This window comes from Myodes glareolus, chromosome 9, assembly GCF_982192425.1.
Source record: "Myodes glareolus chromosome 9, mMyoGla1.1, whole genome shotgun sequence".
Classification (NCBI taxonomy): Eukaryota; Metazoa; Chordata; class Mammalia; order Rodentia; family Cricetidae; genus Myodes; species Myodes glareolus.
Window position 1 is genome coordinate 67,342,694 of NC_142034.1, and position 15,953 is coordinate 67,358,646.

Consider the following 15,953-nt stretch of genomic DNA (forward strand, 5'->3'; position numbering starts at 1 on the left):
ATGAGACTTTCAAGAAATAAACAGTTAAGCGTTTGGGCCCCCACAGAAAGCATGGAGTCTTTCTGGCTGACGTCCTTCCTGCCGGCTTCTGAGTGGCTGTGATCAGCCCTTTCTGGGGTATCTGACAGGACTTGGAATCCCAGATGTCAGAATGGCTAATGATGCTCCATCCAGGATGGGCTGAGCCTTACATAAATGAGAGTTGCTTCCTGATTTCCTGCTTGTGATACTGAACAACTGGGGCTTTCTAAGATGTCACTTCACGGCCTTATAGAATGTCACAGGCACCCAGATATCATGATATGGCATGTATCATTTAACTGATAAGCTCCGAGGCCATGGAGGGGATGGGGATGCCTTGACAGGTTCTTTTGCTCAGAATGTACTCCTTCAGTGCCTTTCCTCATAGGCACCTGCCTAGAAGGTCTGCCTCCTCTTCCTTCTTTGCTTTTGTAGAAATCTTACCTCATATTTCAAGGAACAGTCCCTAATTCCAGAAGCCTCTTCTCATCCCAGAGAATGCTTCTCTTCTCAGAAAGCCTCTTGACCCAACTCAGTGGCCCTCAAGAGCTCAGCTCTCTTGTTGTTGAGTTCCAGAGAGGCAGCACAAGGCCGTGTCAAGAGTCTGTAATTTGCAACCAGTGTGCTCTGCTTCTCAGTCCAGAACCCCCAAAGTCCCCACACAGCCCTGTTGCCATCCGCACGGCCACTTTAATAGGTGTGTGCTTTTCCACAGCCTGGGGATTGTCACTTTTCCTTTCCTGCTAGGCCTTTACTGATGGATGTGGGCTAGTTCTAGCTCTGTCAGACAACAGCGAGATAAGCATTCTTCTATGTACATCTGATTATGCGCACACAAATCTTTCCACAGGACGTGTGTCTATATTCCAGATGGTTTCCAGCTCCTTAATTTTGAAGCCATTTCTAACGGTTTCCCATCCACCCCACATCTAAAGACTACAGCTCAAAGTATGTCCTCACAGCCCCGGGCTGGGTCAGCGGTCCTTCCTGTGTTGACAGTCACTTCATAGCTACATTGGAGAATAAAAGCTGGTGTCTCTAAAATGACTTCGTTTCTGCTCTGTCTCAACATCTCCCTCCCCCTAGAGGTCCATGCTACCCTCACACTTGGTGAAGATGGAATATACTCCCCAGCACCCACTCCCTCCTACAGAAGAAAATTTTTTAAACAACAGTAAATACTTATAGATAATATATATATATATATATCTTAAATAATGGAATACCAAAACTAAATCAAAGTGACTCCCCCACCTTTTTTTTGAAAGGAGGGGGAGAAATCAGACTTTGGGAATGTTGTAGAAGAATGTTTTAGAAGAGATGTTTTTCTTTTACAAATTCTAACAATCCCTGGGATTCCTCAATTATTGTTAGGAGGATTGCTGGGCTTAGAAGATGGGGGCAATTCAGATTCATCCTGGTTGTGTCCCACAGACGAAGGCTATGATCTTGGGCATCTACAGCAAGAGTGGGCCAGGCAGAGGAGTCCATGCTGATACATTGTTTCCCTTGCTGGTACGTTCCCAAACCAGACAAAGAAACAAGAAAGGACGAGTTTGTCTCACAGTCCGAGGGCACAGCCCATCACGGCAGGGAAGGCACAAGGTGGGCACTTAAGACAACCAGTCACATTGCCTCCGCCTCGGAAAGCAGAAGTAGAGAGAGGTGAATGCTGGTGCTTAGCTTGCTTTCTCCTTTTCATGGAGTCCAGGACCCCAGCCCTTGTAGGTCTCGATTACATTCATGTGTGCCTTCTGGTTTCAGTGAACACAGTCTCGTCAATCCCTCACAGGCATGTCCAGTACCTAGATCCTATCCAGTTGAGAGTCAACAAGGACCAGAACCTGGTGCTCACCAGTGTATCCAACACACCATAGATGCAAACACTGAAAACAACACAACAATTTGATCGCTTTCCCAGCGAAGAGGCTGCGGGACTGTCCCTAAACAGAAGGGTAGCTGGATGCATCAGGATGATGAGGAAAGGCTGCTCTCTGGGTCCTTCCAGCTCCACTTTGCCCACTTTGCCTCCCATCCCAGCTAATTTCGGAGACTGTCCCTGTGCTGTCCTGAGTTACCCAGGTGGCTGGTAAGATCCTGGAAGTCTCTTCTTTAGACTGCTTTCTGCATGAAATGCAAACAGCGATCCAGTCCTGAGAAAGCTGCTATAAAAGGCTTGTGCTCAACCAGCAAGCATGCTGGGTGTTTGGAACCTGTAGTGCCTCTGCCTGGCTTTTTGTTTCTGTTGAGACAAGGTTTCATTTTCCCACATACACTAACCTGGAACTCTCAATCGTCCCATCACTGCTTGCCCAAGTCATGGGATTAGGCAGACATCACCACATCTTCCTCATGCATAGTTTCCTGCGAGCCACAGAGAAGAGGTTCCCGTCTCTGTTTCCTTAGGTCACAGAACTGGGTGACTAGAGTTCAGAGCTTACAGAAGATTGTAAGATGGAAGCAGAGACAGACACAGCACACGGAGGGTTTACTGTGTGTGAGTCCTGGCGGAGGAAGAACTTGGCCTCACCAGGTACTGTGTAATTTAGCCCTGCAACACTGTGCTGCTTGGCTTCAGGTCAACTTTGAAACAAGCTGGAGTCATCTGGGAAGAGGGGCTATCAATTAAGGAATTGCCCATAACAGTGTAGTCTGCAGGCAAGTCTGTGGAGCATTTTCTTGATTAATGATTGATATCAGGGTTGGGGAAGCTGCTGTGGTCAGGGCCACCTGTGGGCAGGTGGTTTTGGGTATAAGAAAGCAAACTGAGAAAGTCATGGGGAGAAAGCCAGTGAGAAATACTCCTCCGTGGTCTCTGCTTCAGTTCCTGCCCCGACTTCCCTCGGCGATGGACTATGGTATGGAGGGTAAGCTGGAATAAATTTTTTCATTTCTAGGCTGCTTTTGGTCAGTGTCTTATCTATCACAGCAATGGAGAGGTAAGCTAGGGCAGCATCTCAATTAAGGTAGGTTTTATTATCTCTATTTTCTAGATGGGGAAACCGAGGCACAGAGATTTATGTTTTAAGTGTACACAGGTAGAAAAGTGTAGAGCTGATATTAATATCAAATGGTCCTAGTCTGAGGGTCAGGTTTGCAGGTATCTCTGCAAAGCATAGGCTCAGAAGGGTATTTAAGGTCATAAGGGGGAAGGGGGACACACAACATTATAGAGGGGGAGGAGCTGAGTAGGAAACCCAGCAGAGGTCCCTCACACCAAAGGTCCTTTAAGAACACAGTGCCTGGGGCCCTTGGGAAGGGATATTTTGCTTGACTGGAGCCCTGCAGAAGCCAACACTCAAGAGGAGACAAACTTTAGATATGACACTCAGACATGCTGGGGTTCCACAGGTAAGACCTGTGGACTGACAGAGGTCTGAGATAGTGTCCCCAAGTGCTGTGTTCCTAGTGCCTGTGATGACACTGATCCTGCCTCTTCCTCAAGATGGGACTCCCAGCTTGTCCCAGCAGTAACTGCCCTCCTCACTGGGAGGAACCACTTCTGAGGTCACCAGGGGTGTATATTTGCAGTCACGATCTAGATGTGGCTTCTGTGTCTGTGTCCTACACTCTCTCCATATTTTGCCGTGTAACTGGGGTTTTATTCACCTTCCACGTCTCTGAAGCAAAGCTGGGGAAGGCAGGCAAGGCAGAAACCATTCTTACACCACAGTTGGAGGTGGTGACTCGCGCTGAAGTAGAACTATCAGTACCCCCTTACAGGAAACTGAACCTGCCTTCGTCATCCGGTCAGTTAACTGTGTTCTAGTTTTTCTTTATCTGGAACTCAGTAATTCTTTCAGTCAAAACACTGGGTTTCCTGATCACAGATACTATATCTTCCAGAGAAGGTTCACAAAGCAACAAAGGGTCAGGTCAGGGAAAATGTGGGCCTGGCAGACTCAGCCACCCCTCGGTAGAGCCCAGGATGTAGAGGGATGGGATTGGCTTCCTTTTAGTGCAGGCCCCACTTAGTGCAGTCCCCACGCATGGCCTGATTTTCCCAACACATGAGAAAGAAAATAAAAACACAACAATCAGATTTTACACATAGAACCAAAAATGGAGCAGAGTTATTTTTTTTAAAAAAATACAAAAGCCTAATATTGCAAGTCCGTCTAAATGCACTAGCTACACAGCCATGCAATCTATGCAAACACCTTTCCAGACCCACAAGCCCACTCCAGGCTCAGCTGCATTTGATCCGTAGATTCCTACAGTGAAGAGCACCCAGGATGAAGCAGGAGCCACCCTCTATTGCCGACACGTGCACCCACAGTTCACCATGGCAGAAGACAACTTGATTGACAAGTTGATTGAGTCAGGACACGTCTAGGGGACTCCCGAGGCACACCTCTGGGGCTGTCTGTGAGGGCATTTCTGCAGAGTACTAACTGATGGGGACACCCAGCCTGGAAAGAGAGGGTCACGGGCTGCTCCCACCATCACGCCTTTGCTGTCCTGATGACTGGACACTCGGAATGTGAGCTCAGTGAAACCCGTCCTCCCTTAGGTTGCTTCTTGTGGGGTATTTGATCACAACATGGGAAAAGCAAGGACTCCAAGCACACCTTCCATCTTGTGCTGTCGAACTTACCCCCTGATTGTCTTCATGATTTTGGCCAAATTCCACCCATCCCTGAAAACCAGACTCCACCCCATGAAACTGGGGTGTCTATTGGGTGCCTTCCTATCGGGTTTGCTTCCCACCTCCTTGTACTGCACCAGGAGCTCCAAGGGAGGGATGCTAATCCACCTTTTCAGTGATGTACACCGCAGCACCCGGCCACACCCGCCGTACAGCAGGTGCTAAGGACAAGCCACTCTTGGGATACCTTTCAGAAAACAACCTGTTGGGATTCTGGTGTGGGATAAAAAAGTCTCTCCTTCCATTCAACCATTCAAACTGTATGTTAACAATAAAATATGATGGCTCATTTTCAAAGGCTCCTTGAGCCAGCTTAGAGCTAACTATGAATGAACAGAAAACACCAGACTGCTGCTGCTGTAGCCTGCCTGCTAGTCTATCTAATTCCCCAACTCCGATTCTGCCAAGCCACCCAATCCGCAAATGAGAAGCTTAGAGAAAATTACTAACATGTGAGAAGCTTTAAAGTAAACAGGGTGTAAAATGCAGAGGAACATGGACACTGGTTTTGTTGAGAAGACAACATACACAACATGGGACAGCGCTAGATGGTGGCTAAGAGTGTGTCCTCCTGATCCCTCATCCAATGAGAAGGTGTGTGAGAGGTGGGTTTCAGACTTTAAAACCTATTCCCCGTCAGTGCTGTCTGCCATTCTAGGTTTTGCGGAATTCTAAAAGGAACTACCTCTATCTCAGCCCTCTGAGTCTCCAGTACTCTCACTATGAAATGAGAATCTCTAGTATGAAGTGAGGGTCTTTGTTTCTCACACCTTAGACCTCCAGAGCTACCTAAAGAGAGAGGCTTTGCCTCGCTCTTCCTGAAGACTGGAGCTCCAGCGGGGAAATTGGGGTGACAGCAGAGACTTCTCTCCAGAGCCCCGACTTTCATTTGAACATTTCCAGGCCATTGTGAGAGCGTGTGAGGCATTGACTCTTCTTCCTCCTCTGAGTTAGGAGGCTTGTTCAGTCTCTCAGCAGGATGCTCAGCCTCTGGCTTTTTCATCCATCGGCAGCTTCAGATGGAGACGTGAAGCAGCCCTGGGCTGGGGTCCCCTCCACAACCCCCATGATGGGGGAAACCTCAAACAGTCCATGCATTTTTTTTTCTATTTCAGGTAGATTTGTTAACTTCCCAGTTTAACTCACATTCTTTTCTGCCATATGAATCTGAGGTCACTGCCCTGCGATACACTAGTATGACTTACGCTCGCTGGTAACTTTTGACAACGCTGATAAAAGGGCATTACAGACATATGCCACTATTTAAGCACACACCCCCTTTGTATTAAGAGGCAAAGGGGCTCAGATAGGAACCACAACACACTGGACAAAAGCCAAGTAAGAGTAACACTGCCAAGTTTCTACGTCTGTTGCTCCCATCGTCACCGCACAGCCCAGGCCGGCCTGCTGGAATTACAGGCCTGTATGATCACATACAGCTTCTCTTGTCTTTCAAATATTTAAATGCCTTCAGTGTGTCTGAGCTTAGATTCTTCCAGTGTTAAATGGAAGGCTGAGATGGATGGAGTTGTTGTTACAAGAGTCTAGGACAGAGAGTCTAAGGCAAGCAAATGGCACCACTGGGTGCTGGGTGTGCACACACTTTAGTAAGACCAGACTACCCAGGCTGGCGGGGCTAAGACCCTGACCTGGACCTTGGAGGTCATTCTTACTTTATTGGGTTCTAGTTTGTTTCATATTTCCTTGTTTCACTATTTTCTAATTAGGACAAGGTGAGAGGAAAGGTTCAATTAGTCTAAGACTACTTAGCCACACCTCAAACTGTCTTACTCAAATATTCTTACCCTTCTGAACATATACCTAATTTCCACCTACAAATGTTTTAAAGATAAACAGTAAAGTCAGCTGAAACGACAGGTAGGGCCTGGAGCTGAGAACTGACACCACCCTTGGGCATGACTCTGGTGAGTGAGTTGCTCACTGGTGGTGGGCAGGACCACCTAAGAGTCTTCTCCAGGAAAGCCTGGCTGCTTCTGAGACATTGCTGGGACACCACTTCAAAGTCAGAGTCATTGCCATAATAGGGAACTTCAATAATGAGTTATTTCTATGGATCATAGCTCCCAAGTAGCTCAATTTTAGCTTTGCAGTTTTTAACTTGATTACTTTTTCTCTTCAAATCTCTCAGGTTTCTTTCATCCATCCACAGTATATAATCAAATGTGGCAAAGTCTTCTCTTGTAATCTGCTGTGTAATGTGATTCATGGGGATGCCATGTTTTCTCACGCAGTTCTGCCCACGATAGTCAGGGGAGGGGGGTTCCCCACTTCATAGGTGGATGTAGGCACACTGTCTATCCTCCAATGAGCTGAAACATTTTCATCAGTTACCAATTTCCTGAAAACTGCTTCTGCATTGGGTGACCGGCAAATGTTATCGAGACACACGAACAACACCGACTTGGACCCAACCTCTGCCATCTTCCCGTACAGACCCTGGCGCCCCCAAACAGTCCATGTGTATACCTCACTGGCCAAGAATTTACAATCACACATCCTGTGCCCTTCCTGCATGTTGGTGTTCCTCACTGATGGCAAGAGGGAGGCCATGGAAGGGGGCTTTGCTCTTAGGAGTCGCCTCACTTAGTGTGTTCTTCCTCACAGCCAGGAAAAGGTCAGACCCTTTGCCTTTCCTGGCTGCAGGTGAGGTTTGTTCATCTATGGACGCGTTTATCTGGCAGAGACAGACACTGGGGTCTGAGTTTTGGCTGCTCTCTGGCATCATTTCTAGCTGCTTCACAGGCCTTGTTTTCTGAACTCCTAAGCTCGTCTTTGCCAGGCAGAATCCGGTTCTGAGGTTTTCTTTTTGGAAGGTGGAAAGAGGCTTGTGAAATACCCAGAATACCCTGCCTGACTGCAGAACTTCTGGGTTCAGAGGTCTGAGGACCTGCGTGTGGAGTAGTTGATCCCCTACCCCCAGTCCAGCGACCTACAGAGTGGACCACACATTTCTCCACTTCTGTCCGTGGAGCCTTGTGACAATGTCCCTTGCAGCAATTAACCTGGAGCCTCCGCAGGGCTTGTGGGTTCAACACGAGACAGATCTCGATGTCTCGGTCTGTTTCTATCAATGCCCCGCTTCCCTATCTGCCCCCATCACTCCAGTGACCTCAGGAGAATCAAGAGAAATGGGCTTGTAAGGGTCTGTCTGTCAGGGAAGGAGGGAGAGGAGCAACTGGAAAGGGGAGGTTTCTCCCATCTCTCCTTGCTGGTGGCAAACTGGTTGCTATGGAGTTAGTCTGGGAATACAGTGATCAGGCTGTCATTGGCTGTCTTTTTGGCTTTCCTCCTTGGCCACTCTGTTCCCATGGTGAGTCATTTATAGGGCCACCAACGAGCAAATGAGCTGGAGGGAAGGAATGCATGATACGGGGTTCTGGGACATCCCTAAAGTGCCATTACCCTGCCGCCTGCGACTTCTCGCTGGCTGTAATTATCTTCATCAGGTGGAGATAATTAGTGTCCACGCTGAGATGGTATATGATCAGAATAAAAGGGAGCATTCTGAGGGTTGAATGATAACTTCCCATTTCCCTCCATCCCCCCAGGACCCTCCTGCCCACTCTCTTCTCTTTAGCTAAGCTTACTTGAACCCATGGGGTCCACGGGGGTGGGGAGACTGAGAATAGAGCTGCAGGCAGTGGGACCTGGGGTTCAGACTGTATGTAAGAGGGGTGGGATGCTGTGAGTATCACAGGCCACGGGCACTTCCTGTCTTAGTGGCATTTCCTGTTGGCTAACATACCACGTCAAAAGCAACTTAGGCTTAGTTTGGATCACAGGTTCCGGGTGTGGTCCGTCATGCTGAGAAGGTACAGCAGGGGGAGCCGAAGCAGCTCCCACTGAACTCAATCAGCAGGCAGAGAGGGGTGGGTGCTGGTACTCAGCTCACATTCTTTTTATTCAGTCCAGGATCCCAGCTCAGGGAATGGTGCTCCTCACAGTGAGTGGGTCTTCCCACCTCTATTAATCAAGACAAGCCTCACAGGCGTGGCCAGGGGCCATCTCCCAAGTCATTCTAGAATTTATCATGTTGGTAATGGAGATAAACCCTTACACTGCCTTAGAGGAAAAAAAAACATACAAACCAAACCCATCAAGACCTCCCTCCTTCTCGGACTTCAGAGTGCCTCCCTGTGACAGAGGGGAAGGGAGAGCCCTAAGAACCTATTCGGGGTTGACTGTCTGCAGCCGGCCTTCCACAGTCTCTAAACACCCTTTCCTCCTGGTGTCCATCAGCGCATCCTCCGTCTTCCCAGCTTCACGTATCCACTCCATCATCACCTCCTGTCAACCCTGGGCAGTCTGCATTCATGACCACAGCCCTTATAATTTTTATCACCATCATTTCCCCTGGACAGCTGGGAAAGCCTCTGGTCTGGTCCTTCTGTGTCTGCCTTAGACTCCTCTCCGCCCCAGTTCATTTCCTTCATAGCTCCCCAGATGGTATTTAAGTATGCAAATCAACCTTTCTCTTGCTTAATGCCCCCTAACGGGCTGGCTATCCATTGATCTAGAGTAACACCCCACATCGATGCCATGGCCACGGGTCCTCTGCCATCTGGCCTTGGCCCACCTCTTCAGTGCTGTCTCTCACCCCTGTTCTCTTCATTTACCATAAGCCAGAGGCACAAGCTGCTCCCTGAAACCTTGGGAGCTCTAAGGCGGGAAGCCTTTCTCCAGCAGCCGGTGTTTGCACTTGGTTATCATGTCTCTCATCTCTGGGCAGGCCGGAGCCTGCTTACTGAGCAGGTCCTCAGGGAAACAGACTCCAGACACTTTAATTCCCCGTCCTTTAGCACTTACCTTAACAAGTTTATTGTTGTTGTGTGTGGTGTGTACCTTCGTGTGTATACATGTATGGCTGTGTGGACTATACCTGTGTGTATATGTACATGTATGTATATGTGGTATATACCTCATTGTGGATGCATGTGTGTGTGTATGCATGTGTGTGGTGTATGCCTATGTGTGTGTCTGAGTGAGGTATATGCTTTTGTGTACATGTCTGTTTCTCTGTGTGTATGCACGTGTGTACATGCATGTGTGTGTGTATGTATTTGTGTGGGTGATGTATGCCTGTGTGTGTGCATGCCAGTGTTTGTGCGTACATGTGTGTGTGGTGATGCCCGAGAGTACAAACATCTGTGTGTGTGTGTGTGTGTGTGTGTGTATGTGCTTCAATGTGTTTATGCCTGTGCATACATGCCTGGGTGTGCATGCATGTGTGTAAATGCAGGTAGATTTATGTGGTGAATGCCTGTGTGTGAACATGCCTGTGTGTGAACTTTCATGCGTGTATGTTTGTGGGGGCATGTGTCTTGTGTGTGTGTGGTGTATGCCTCTCTGTGTGTGCACATGTTGATGAAAGTCTGCTTGTAAGTATGTGTGTGGGTGCAGAGGTTGACAACAGGTGTCTTCTTCAATGACTTTTCTACCTTACTTTTGGAGACAGGGTCTTTCATCGAACCTGGGGTTCACTGTTTCAGCTTGACTGGCTGGCCAAAAACCCGCAAGGATCTGCCCCTATTGTCAGGGCTGCAGGCTTGGGTTTTTTTGCCTGGCTTTTTTCAACGTTGATGATGAGAATCTGAATTTAGGTCCTCATGCTTGGGCAGCAAGCACATTACTCAGTGAGCCATCTCCCCAGCCCCTGCTTTGTGTTTTTTTTTGAGACAAGGTTTAATTCTACAGCCCTGGCTGACCTGTAAGCTCATGATGTAGCCCAGGATGGCCTTGGACTCAAGGCAATTCTCTTGCCTCGGTGTTCTGACCGCTGGGAATACAGGTGTGTGTCGCTATGCACAGTTAAAAGAAGACTCATTTTGTTTATGAGACATCCACTGTGCATGCATGTGTGTGTACATGCATGTGTGTGTGATGTACCCACCATCCTTGCTTAATGTATATCTTACACCATGAGACCACCCGTTCCTGGAAGCCAGGGCTCCTAACCACAGGCTCCAGCATCACTATGGCTTCACGTCTTCAGTCTGTCAGATAAATGGATGCTGCTGCCGGCAAATAGGGGTGAAAGATGCACGAAGGAGAGTGGGAAGAGCTAAAAATAAATCTTGTCTATGATGATTTGTTTTTTCTTCAATATATTCTCTCTCAAAATGTCCTATGTGGAAAAAGAAATCTAAAATATCTATTAGAACAGATCTTAGGTGCAGGCCACATCAGTCAGAAGAACAGGTGAGTGACCTGCCTGTCTGCTGAACTGTGCTACTCCCTAGATTTCATTCTCAAAGACCCATTCCACTGCCCCACACCTCCATCCTGCCCCACTGTCATTCCCTCCCACTGCTATGCCCCGGTCCCAACTCAGGAAGACAGCTGCTGCCCAGGACCAGGCCACGCCAATCAGAACTGGTGCAGGCCATGACAGTTTGAAGAACAGGTGCAGGCCAAACAAACCAGAAGACCAGATAGGCAAACTCAGGCAGAGACCCAGTGCTGGACAGGAGACCACACCTGCCATTAGAACCACAGACAGACAGCCCACCAGGGACCACCTCCGCTCACTCAGTTCCCCCCCCCCATCCCCACTCACCCACTCGGGTAGAAGCTGCCTGCTGCACCAAAAGCCAAGTTAGTCACCAGAAGTCCAACCCCCAGCTTAGACAGAGACTCCCTACTGAATCAGAGATCACACCAGCTGCCAGAACACAAGAAGTGGAAGAGAGAATCTCAGACATTGAAGATACAATAGAAGAAATAGAGTCATTGGTCAAAGAAAATGTTAAATCTAAAAAATTTCTAACATGAAATATCCAGGAAATCTGGGACTGTATGAAAATACCAAACCTAAGAATAATAGGAATAGAAGAAAGAGAGAAGAATCCCAGTGAAAAACCCAGAGAACATATTTAACAAAATAATAGAAGATAAAGTTCCTAACCTAAAGAAGGGCATGCCTAGAAAGGTACAAGAAACTAAGAACATCAAATAGATTGGACCAGAAAAGAAAGTCCCTTTGCCACATAATAATCAAACCACTCAATGCACAGAACAACCAAAGAGTAGGAAAAAGGGTCAAGTAACATTTAAAGGTAGACCTATTAGAATTACACCTGACTTTACAAGTCAGAAGGCCAGGACAGATTGACTTGTAGACTGTAAGAGATCACATATACCAGCCCAGACTACAAAACTCAGTAAAACTTTCAATCACTATAGATGGCAAAAACAAGATATTTCATGACAAAGTCAAATTTAAACAATGTCTATTCACAAAGCCAGCTCTACAGAAGGCACTAGGAGGAATCCTCCAACAAAAGGAGGTTAACTACACCCAGAAAAACACAGGCAACAAATAATTGCACACCAGCAAAAACAAAAAAGGTAAACACACACACACACACACACACACACTACCACCACCACCATCACCTATATAACAAGTATTAACAAACATTGATCACTGACATCTCTCAATATCAACGGATTTAATTCCCCAATAAAAAGACACAGGCTAACAGAATGTATGTGAAAACAGGATTTAGCCTTCTACTGCATATAAGAAACACACCTCAACATCAAAGATAGACATTACCTCAGAGTAAAGGGTTGGAAAAAGATTTTCCAAGCAAATAGACATAAGAAGTAAGCAGGTGTAACTATTCTAGTATCTAATAAAACAGACTTCAAACAAAAATTAATCAAAGTAGATGGAGAAGGACATTTTATACTCATCAAAGGAAAAATTCACCAAGATGACATTTCATTTTTTAACATCTATGTCCAAAATGCAAGGGTACCCACATTTGTAAAAGAAAGGCTCTAAAGCTTCAATCACACATTGAACCCCACCCATTAATAGTAGGAGACTTCAACACCCCACTCTCGCCAATGGTCAGGTCATCCAGAGAAACTAAACAGAGAAATAATGGAGCTAACAGATGTTATGAATCAAATGGACCTAATGGATATCTACAGAACATTTCATCCAAACACAAAAGAATATACCTGCTTCTCAGCACTTCATGGACCATTCTCCAAAACTGATCACATGCTCAGTCACAAAGCAAGCCTCAACAGATACAAGAAAATTGATGTAACTTCCTGTATCCCACCAATCGCCATGGATTAGAGCTGGATTTCAAGAACAACAGAAACAACAGAAAGCTACAAACTCATGGGAGCCGAACAACTTCCCACTGAACAACTGCTGCATTGAGGCAGAAATGAAGAAAGAAATTAAAGACTTCCTGGAATTTAACGAAAATGCACAACATACCCAAACTTATGGGACACAATGATAGCAGTTCTAAGAGGAGAGTTCAAAGCACCAAGTGCCTTCAAGAGGAAGACATTCCAGTGCGTCCCTCAGAAGCCACGAGAATGCAGTCTGTACATCCTGTGGTTCATAGATCACAGACACTCTGAGCAGCTGCCAAAGTCATGGGAGTGAAGCGGGTCAGGAAGGGCTGCGGTGAGCTGGTGAATGCATAGGTCACTATCATTCTGTTTGGGACAACCATTGCCAAACTTATATAGATTAAACAAAGCTGTGCCTGACAGAGGATCCCGTTTGTGAACTATGCACACAAGACCCTGGAAAGATGTGAAAACACTGGCAGCCGGACCACAAGGCTGCCGGAGACAGGCAAGTGTCTGCCTCTAACGGAAGTGGCAGTAGAGCAAGCTCACACTGTGCGCATGTTCCTGTGTTTGTACATTACACCGACGCGTCCAGAGCTATCTCTTCTCACTGTTTATCCAGTGACTGGATTTATCTTCGAGCAAGCCCTTCCCCAGCTTGGTTTCTTCTATCTTCGCCTTGTGTTTGCCAGTATTGGCTGAGTATCCAGTCTCACACCTTCTCGCCCACGTCACCCCACCCCCTCCAACTGTCTTTTTATTTAAAGAAAAACAAGATTAAAAACGGTGAACCGTGAGGCTTTTCAAATTATAAGTCAGACAAAGTGAGTTCTGGGGAAGCCATTAGAAACATCAGTGCTCATTAACACTCAAATGCAAATTATATGTGGAGGTAAATATGCCTCTAGACGAGAGGCATATTTACCACGAGAGCTGAAATTTATGCGCTTATACTTCAGTAGATCCCTGGAGGTCAAAGTCCAAGCCATGCTTCTTTGACTGGTTTTGAGATGTGGTTATCTACAAGGGAGTGACAGGCACAAGGGAGCTCACGGGAACAGACCATGGGAGTAGACCACACAGCAATGCTGCCCTGCTCACCTGGTCAGCTCCAGGGGATGTGGCACAAACATTCTTGAATGCCGCGAAAGTAACAACTACACATCAAAACAAGACGTCAATGAACCTGCGTGTGGACCATGGTTAGTAGTTTTCAAACTGTGTCTTTCTCCCTTTTCCTTTATATACTTCCTCATGGCTTCAAAAGTACTTTTCCTAAAATCAACCGTATGAGCGCAAGTCTAATGCACAAAACAGTCAAAAGTGAGGGGCTCTGGGATTCTGAATATATGAACCACAAGAAGCAAGTTTATAGTGCAGCTGGAATTAGAATTCTCTTCTTTTCAAAAACCAGAACCAGAAAGAGAAGAGTTCTTCCCCATTGAGAAAAGCAAGCCAGGGTCTGTCTGGATAAAGGGACTTGGCCAGTGCCACACAGAGGGGGCATGTGCTGGATCCAGTGCACCGTTGTACAGGGACAGTGCTCAGCTCTGTCACCAGGGCAGCGTGGCCTTGGCAACTTTGTGAAAGGAGGGTCCTGGGAGTTCTGATCTGCTTCTGTGTGCGTTTAGTTAGAGGGTGTCTCCCTTCTAGGACCCTGGTAGGTGCTCAGGGAATGTTGGTTCTACGAAACCGCCCTCCATTCTTCCTCGGTTCTTGTCATTTACAGATCATCAGTCACGATGCCTATGTGTCTAGACAGTACAGCGTCTAGTCAGCAGACAGCAGGCCTAACCATAGAAACATCCAGAATAGCCCACAACAAGCAACCAACAGTTGGACCAATACAATAGAGGAAACTTATTTCCTTATTAAATAAGGAAACTTATTAGATGCAACCTGGAAAGAATTCTTAGTGTGTGTGTGTGTGTGTGTGTGTGTGTGTGTGTGTGTGTGTGTGATGTGCACGTGTATGTGGAGGAAACAGGTCAATTCAGTGCCATTCCTCCTCAGGAACCACCAACCTTCTGAGTCAAGAACCCTCAGGGGGACAGGAGACTCACTGATCCTGGCTAGCCAGCCAGTAAGTCCAGTGAATCTCCTTCTCTGCCTCCCCAGTCCTGTGATTACAAGTGAATACCATCACTTTCAGCTTTTTAACATGGGTTCTCAGGATCAAACTCAGATCCTGATATTTGCATCGTGAGCACTTGGCCAGCCAACTACCTCCCCAGCCTTCATTCCCATTTCTTGGGTCTCCAATAGTTTTTCATCTCAAGAACATGTAACATTGGGTAAAGATGCTCAAAAAGAGTCAACTTACCTGGGGGATATGTCACATCCTTGCTGCATGAAGGCTCCCAGAGAGAACCAGAGGCTGTTGAATATGCCGAACTCATTTGACTGGTCACTGGTCGTCTGGTCTCGTCCCTCTTCAAACTCTTCGCTGTGCCATTCATAGGGGCTGAATCGGCTGACCAGGAAGAGGACGACACTCACTCCGATGTAGGCAAAGACAATACACATCCAGATCTCGTAGGCCAGAGGGTCAAGAAAGGAGAACACACCCGGCTTGGACTTCTGTGGTTTCTTAATCATGATGGAGATTCCCAAACTCATGAATGGCTTGGAGAAGTCAATGACCTCCTCCCGGACCAAGGTGATGGTCAAGGGGGCCACCGCGACATCTGCTCTCTAAAAGGATCAAATCAAACCAGGTTCAGTGGAGCTCAGCAGTTCTTTCTCTTGTTTCTGTCGTGTGTGTGTGTGTGTGTGTGTGTGTGTGTGTGTGTGTGTGATTGCTTTCCTCCTTGTTTGGGAAGACAGTGTTTCTCACTAAACCTGGACCTCACTGATTGGTTAGATTGGCTGGCCAGTTGAGCCACTGCTGTCCTCTGGTTTTGCATCCCCTCCCCAGTGCTGGGACTGCAGGCATGCATTATAATGCATTATAGCACTAGGCTTTTTACATGGATGCTAGGAATCCACACTCAGGTCCTCATGCTTTAGCAAGTGCTTAGTAATATATATATTTTAAATCTTAAATGATGTAGAAATGGCATAGGACCTTGTTAAGTCCAACGGCTCAGACATTGGAAAGTATTCCTGAGAAATGGACCACAACTTGCTACTCGACAGAGGAGTTCATTCCACTATC

At 47.0% G+C, this 15,953-nt stretch overlaps 1 protein-coding gene and 1 pseudogene across 2 annotated transcripts in view; both read right to left on the reverse strand.

Annotated features, from left to right (window-relative positions):
• Gria1 (glutamate ionotropic receptor AMPA type subunit 1) overlaps nt 1-15,953 on the reverse strand; it is a 319,398-nt gene that overhangs the window by 74,234 nt on the left and 229,211 nt on the right. For both annotated transcript variants that reach the window (XM_048437744.3, XM_048437743.3), the window contains exon 11: nt 15,120-15,490. In XM_048437744.3, coding sequence (XP_048293701.1) covers nt 15,120-15,490 — 371 coding nt within the window. The remainder of the gene's footprint in view (nt 1-15,119; nt 15,491-15,953) is intronic.
• Nucleotides 6,513-7,129, reverse strand: LOC125402668 (low molecular weight phosphotyrosine protein phosphatase pseudogene; annotated as a pseudogene).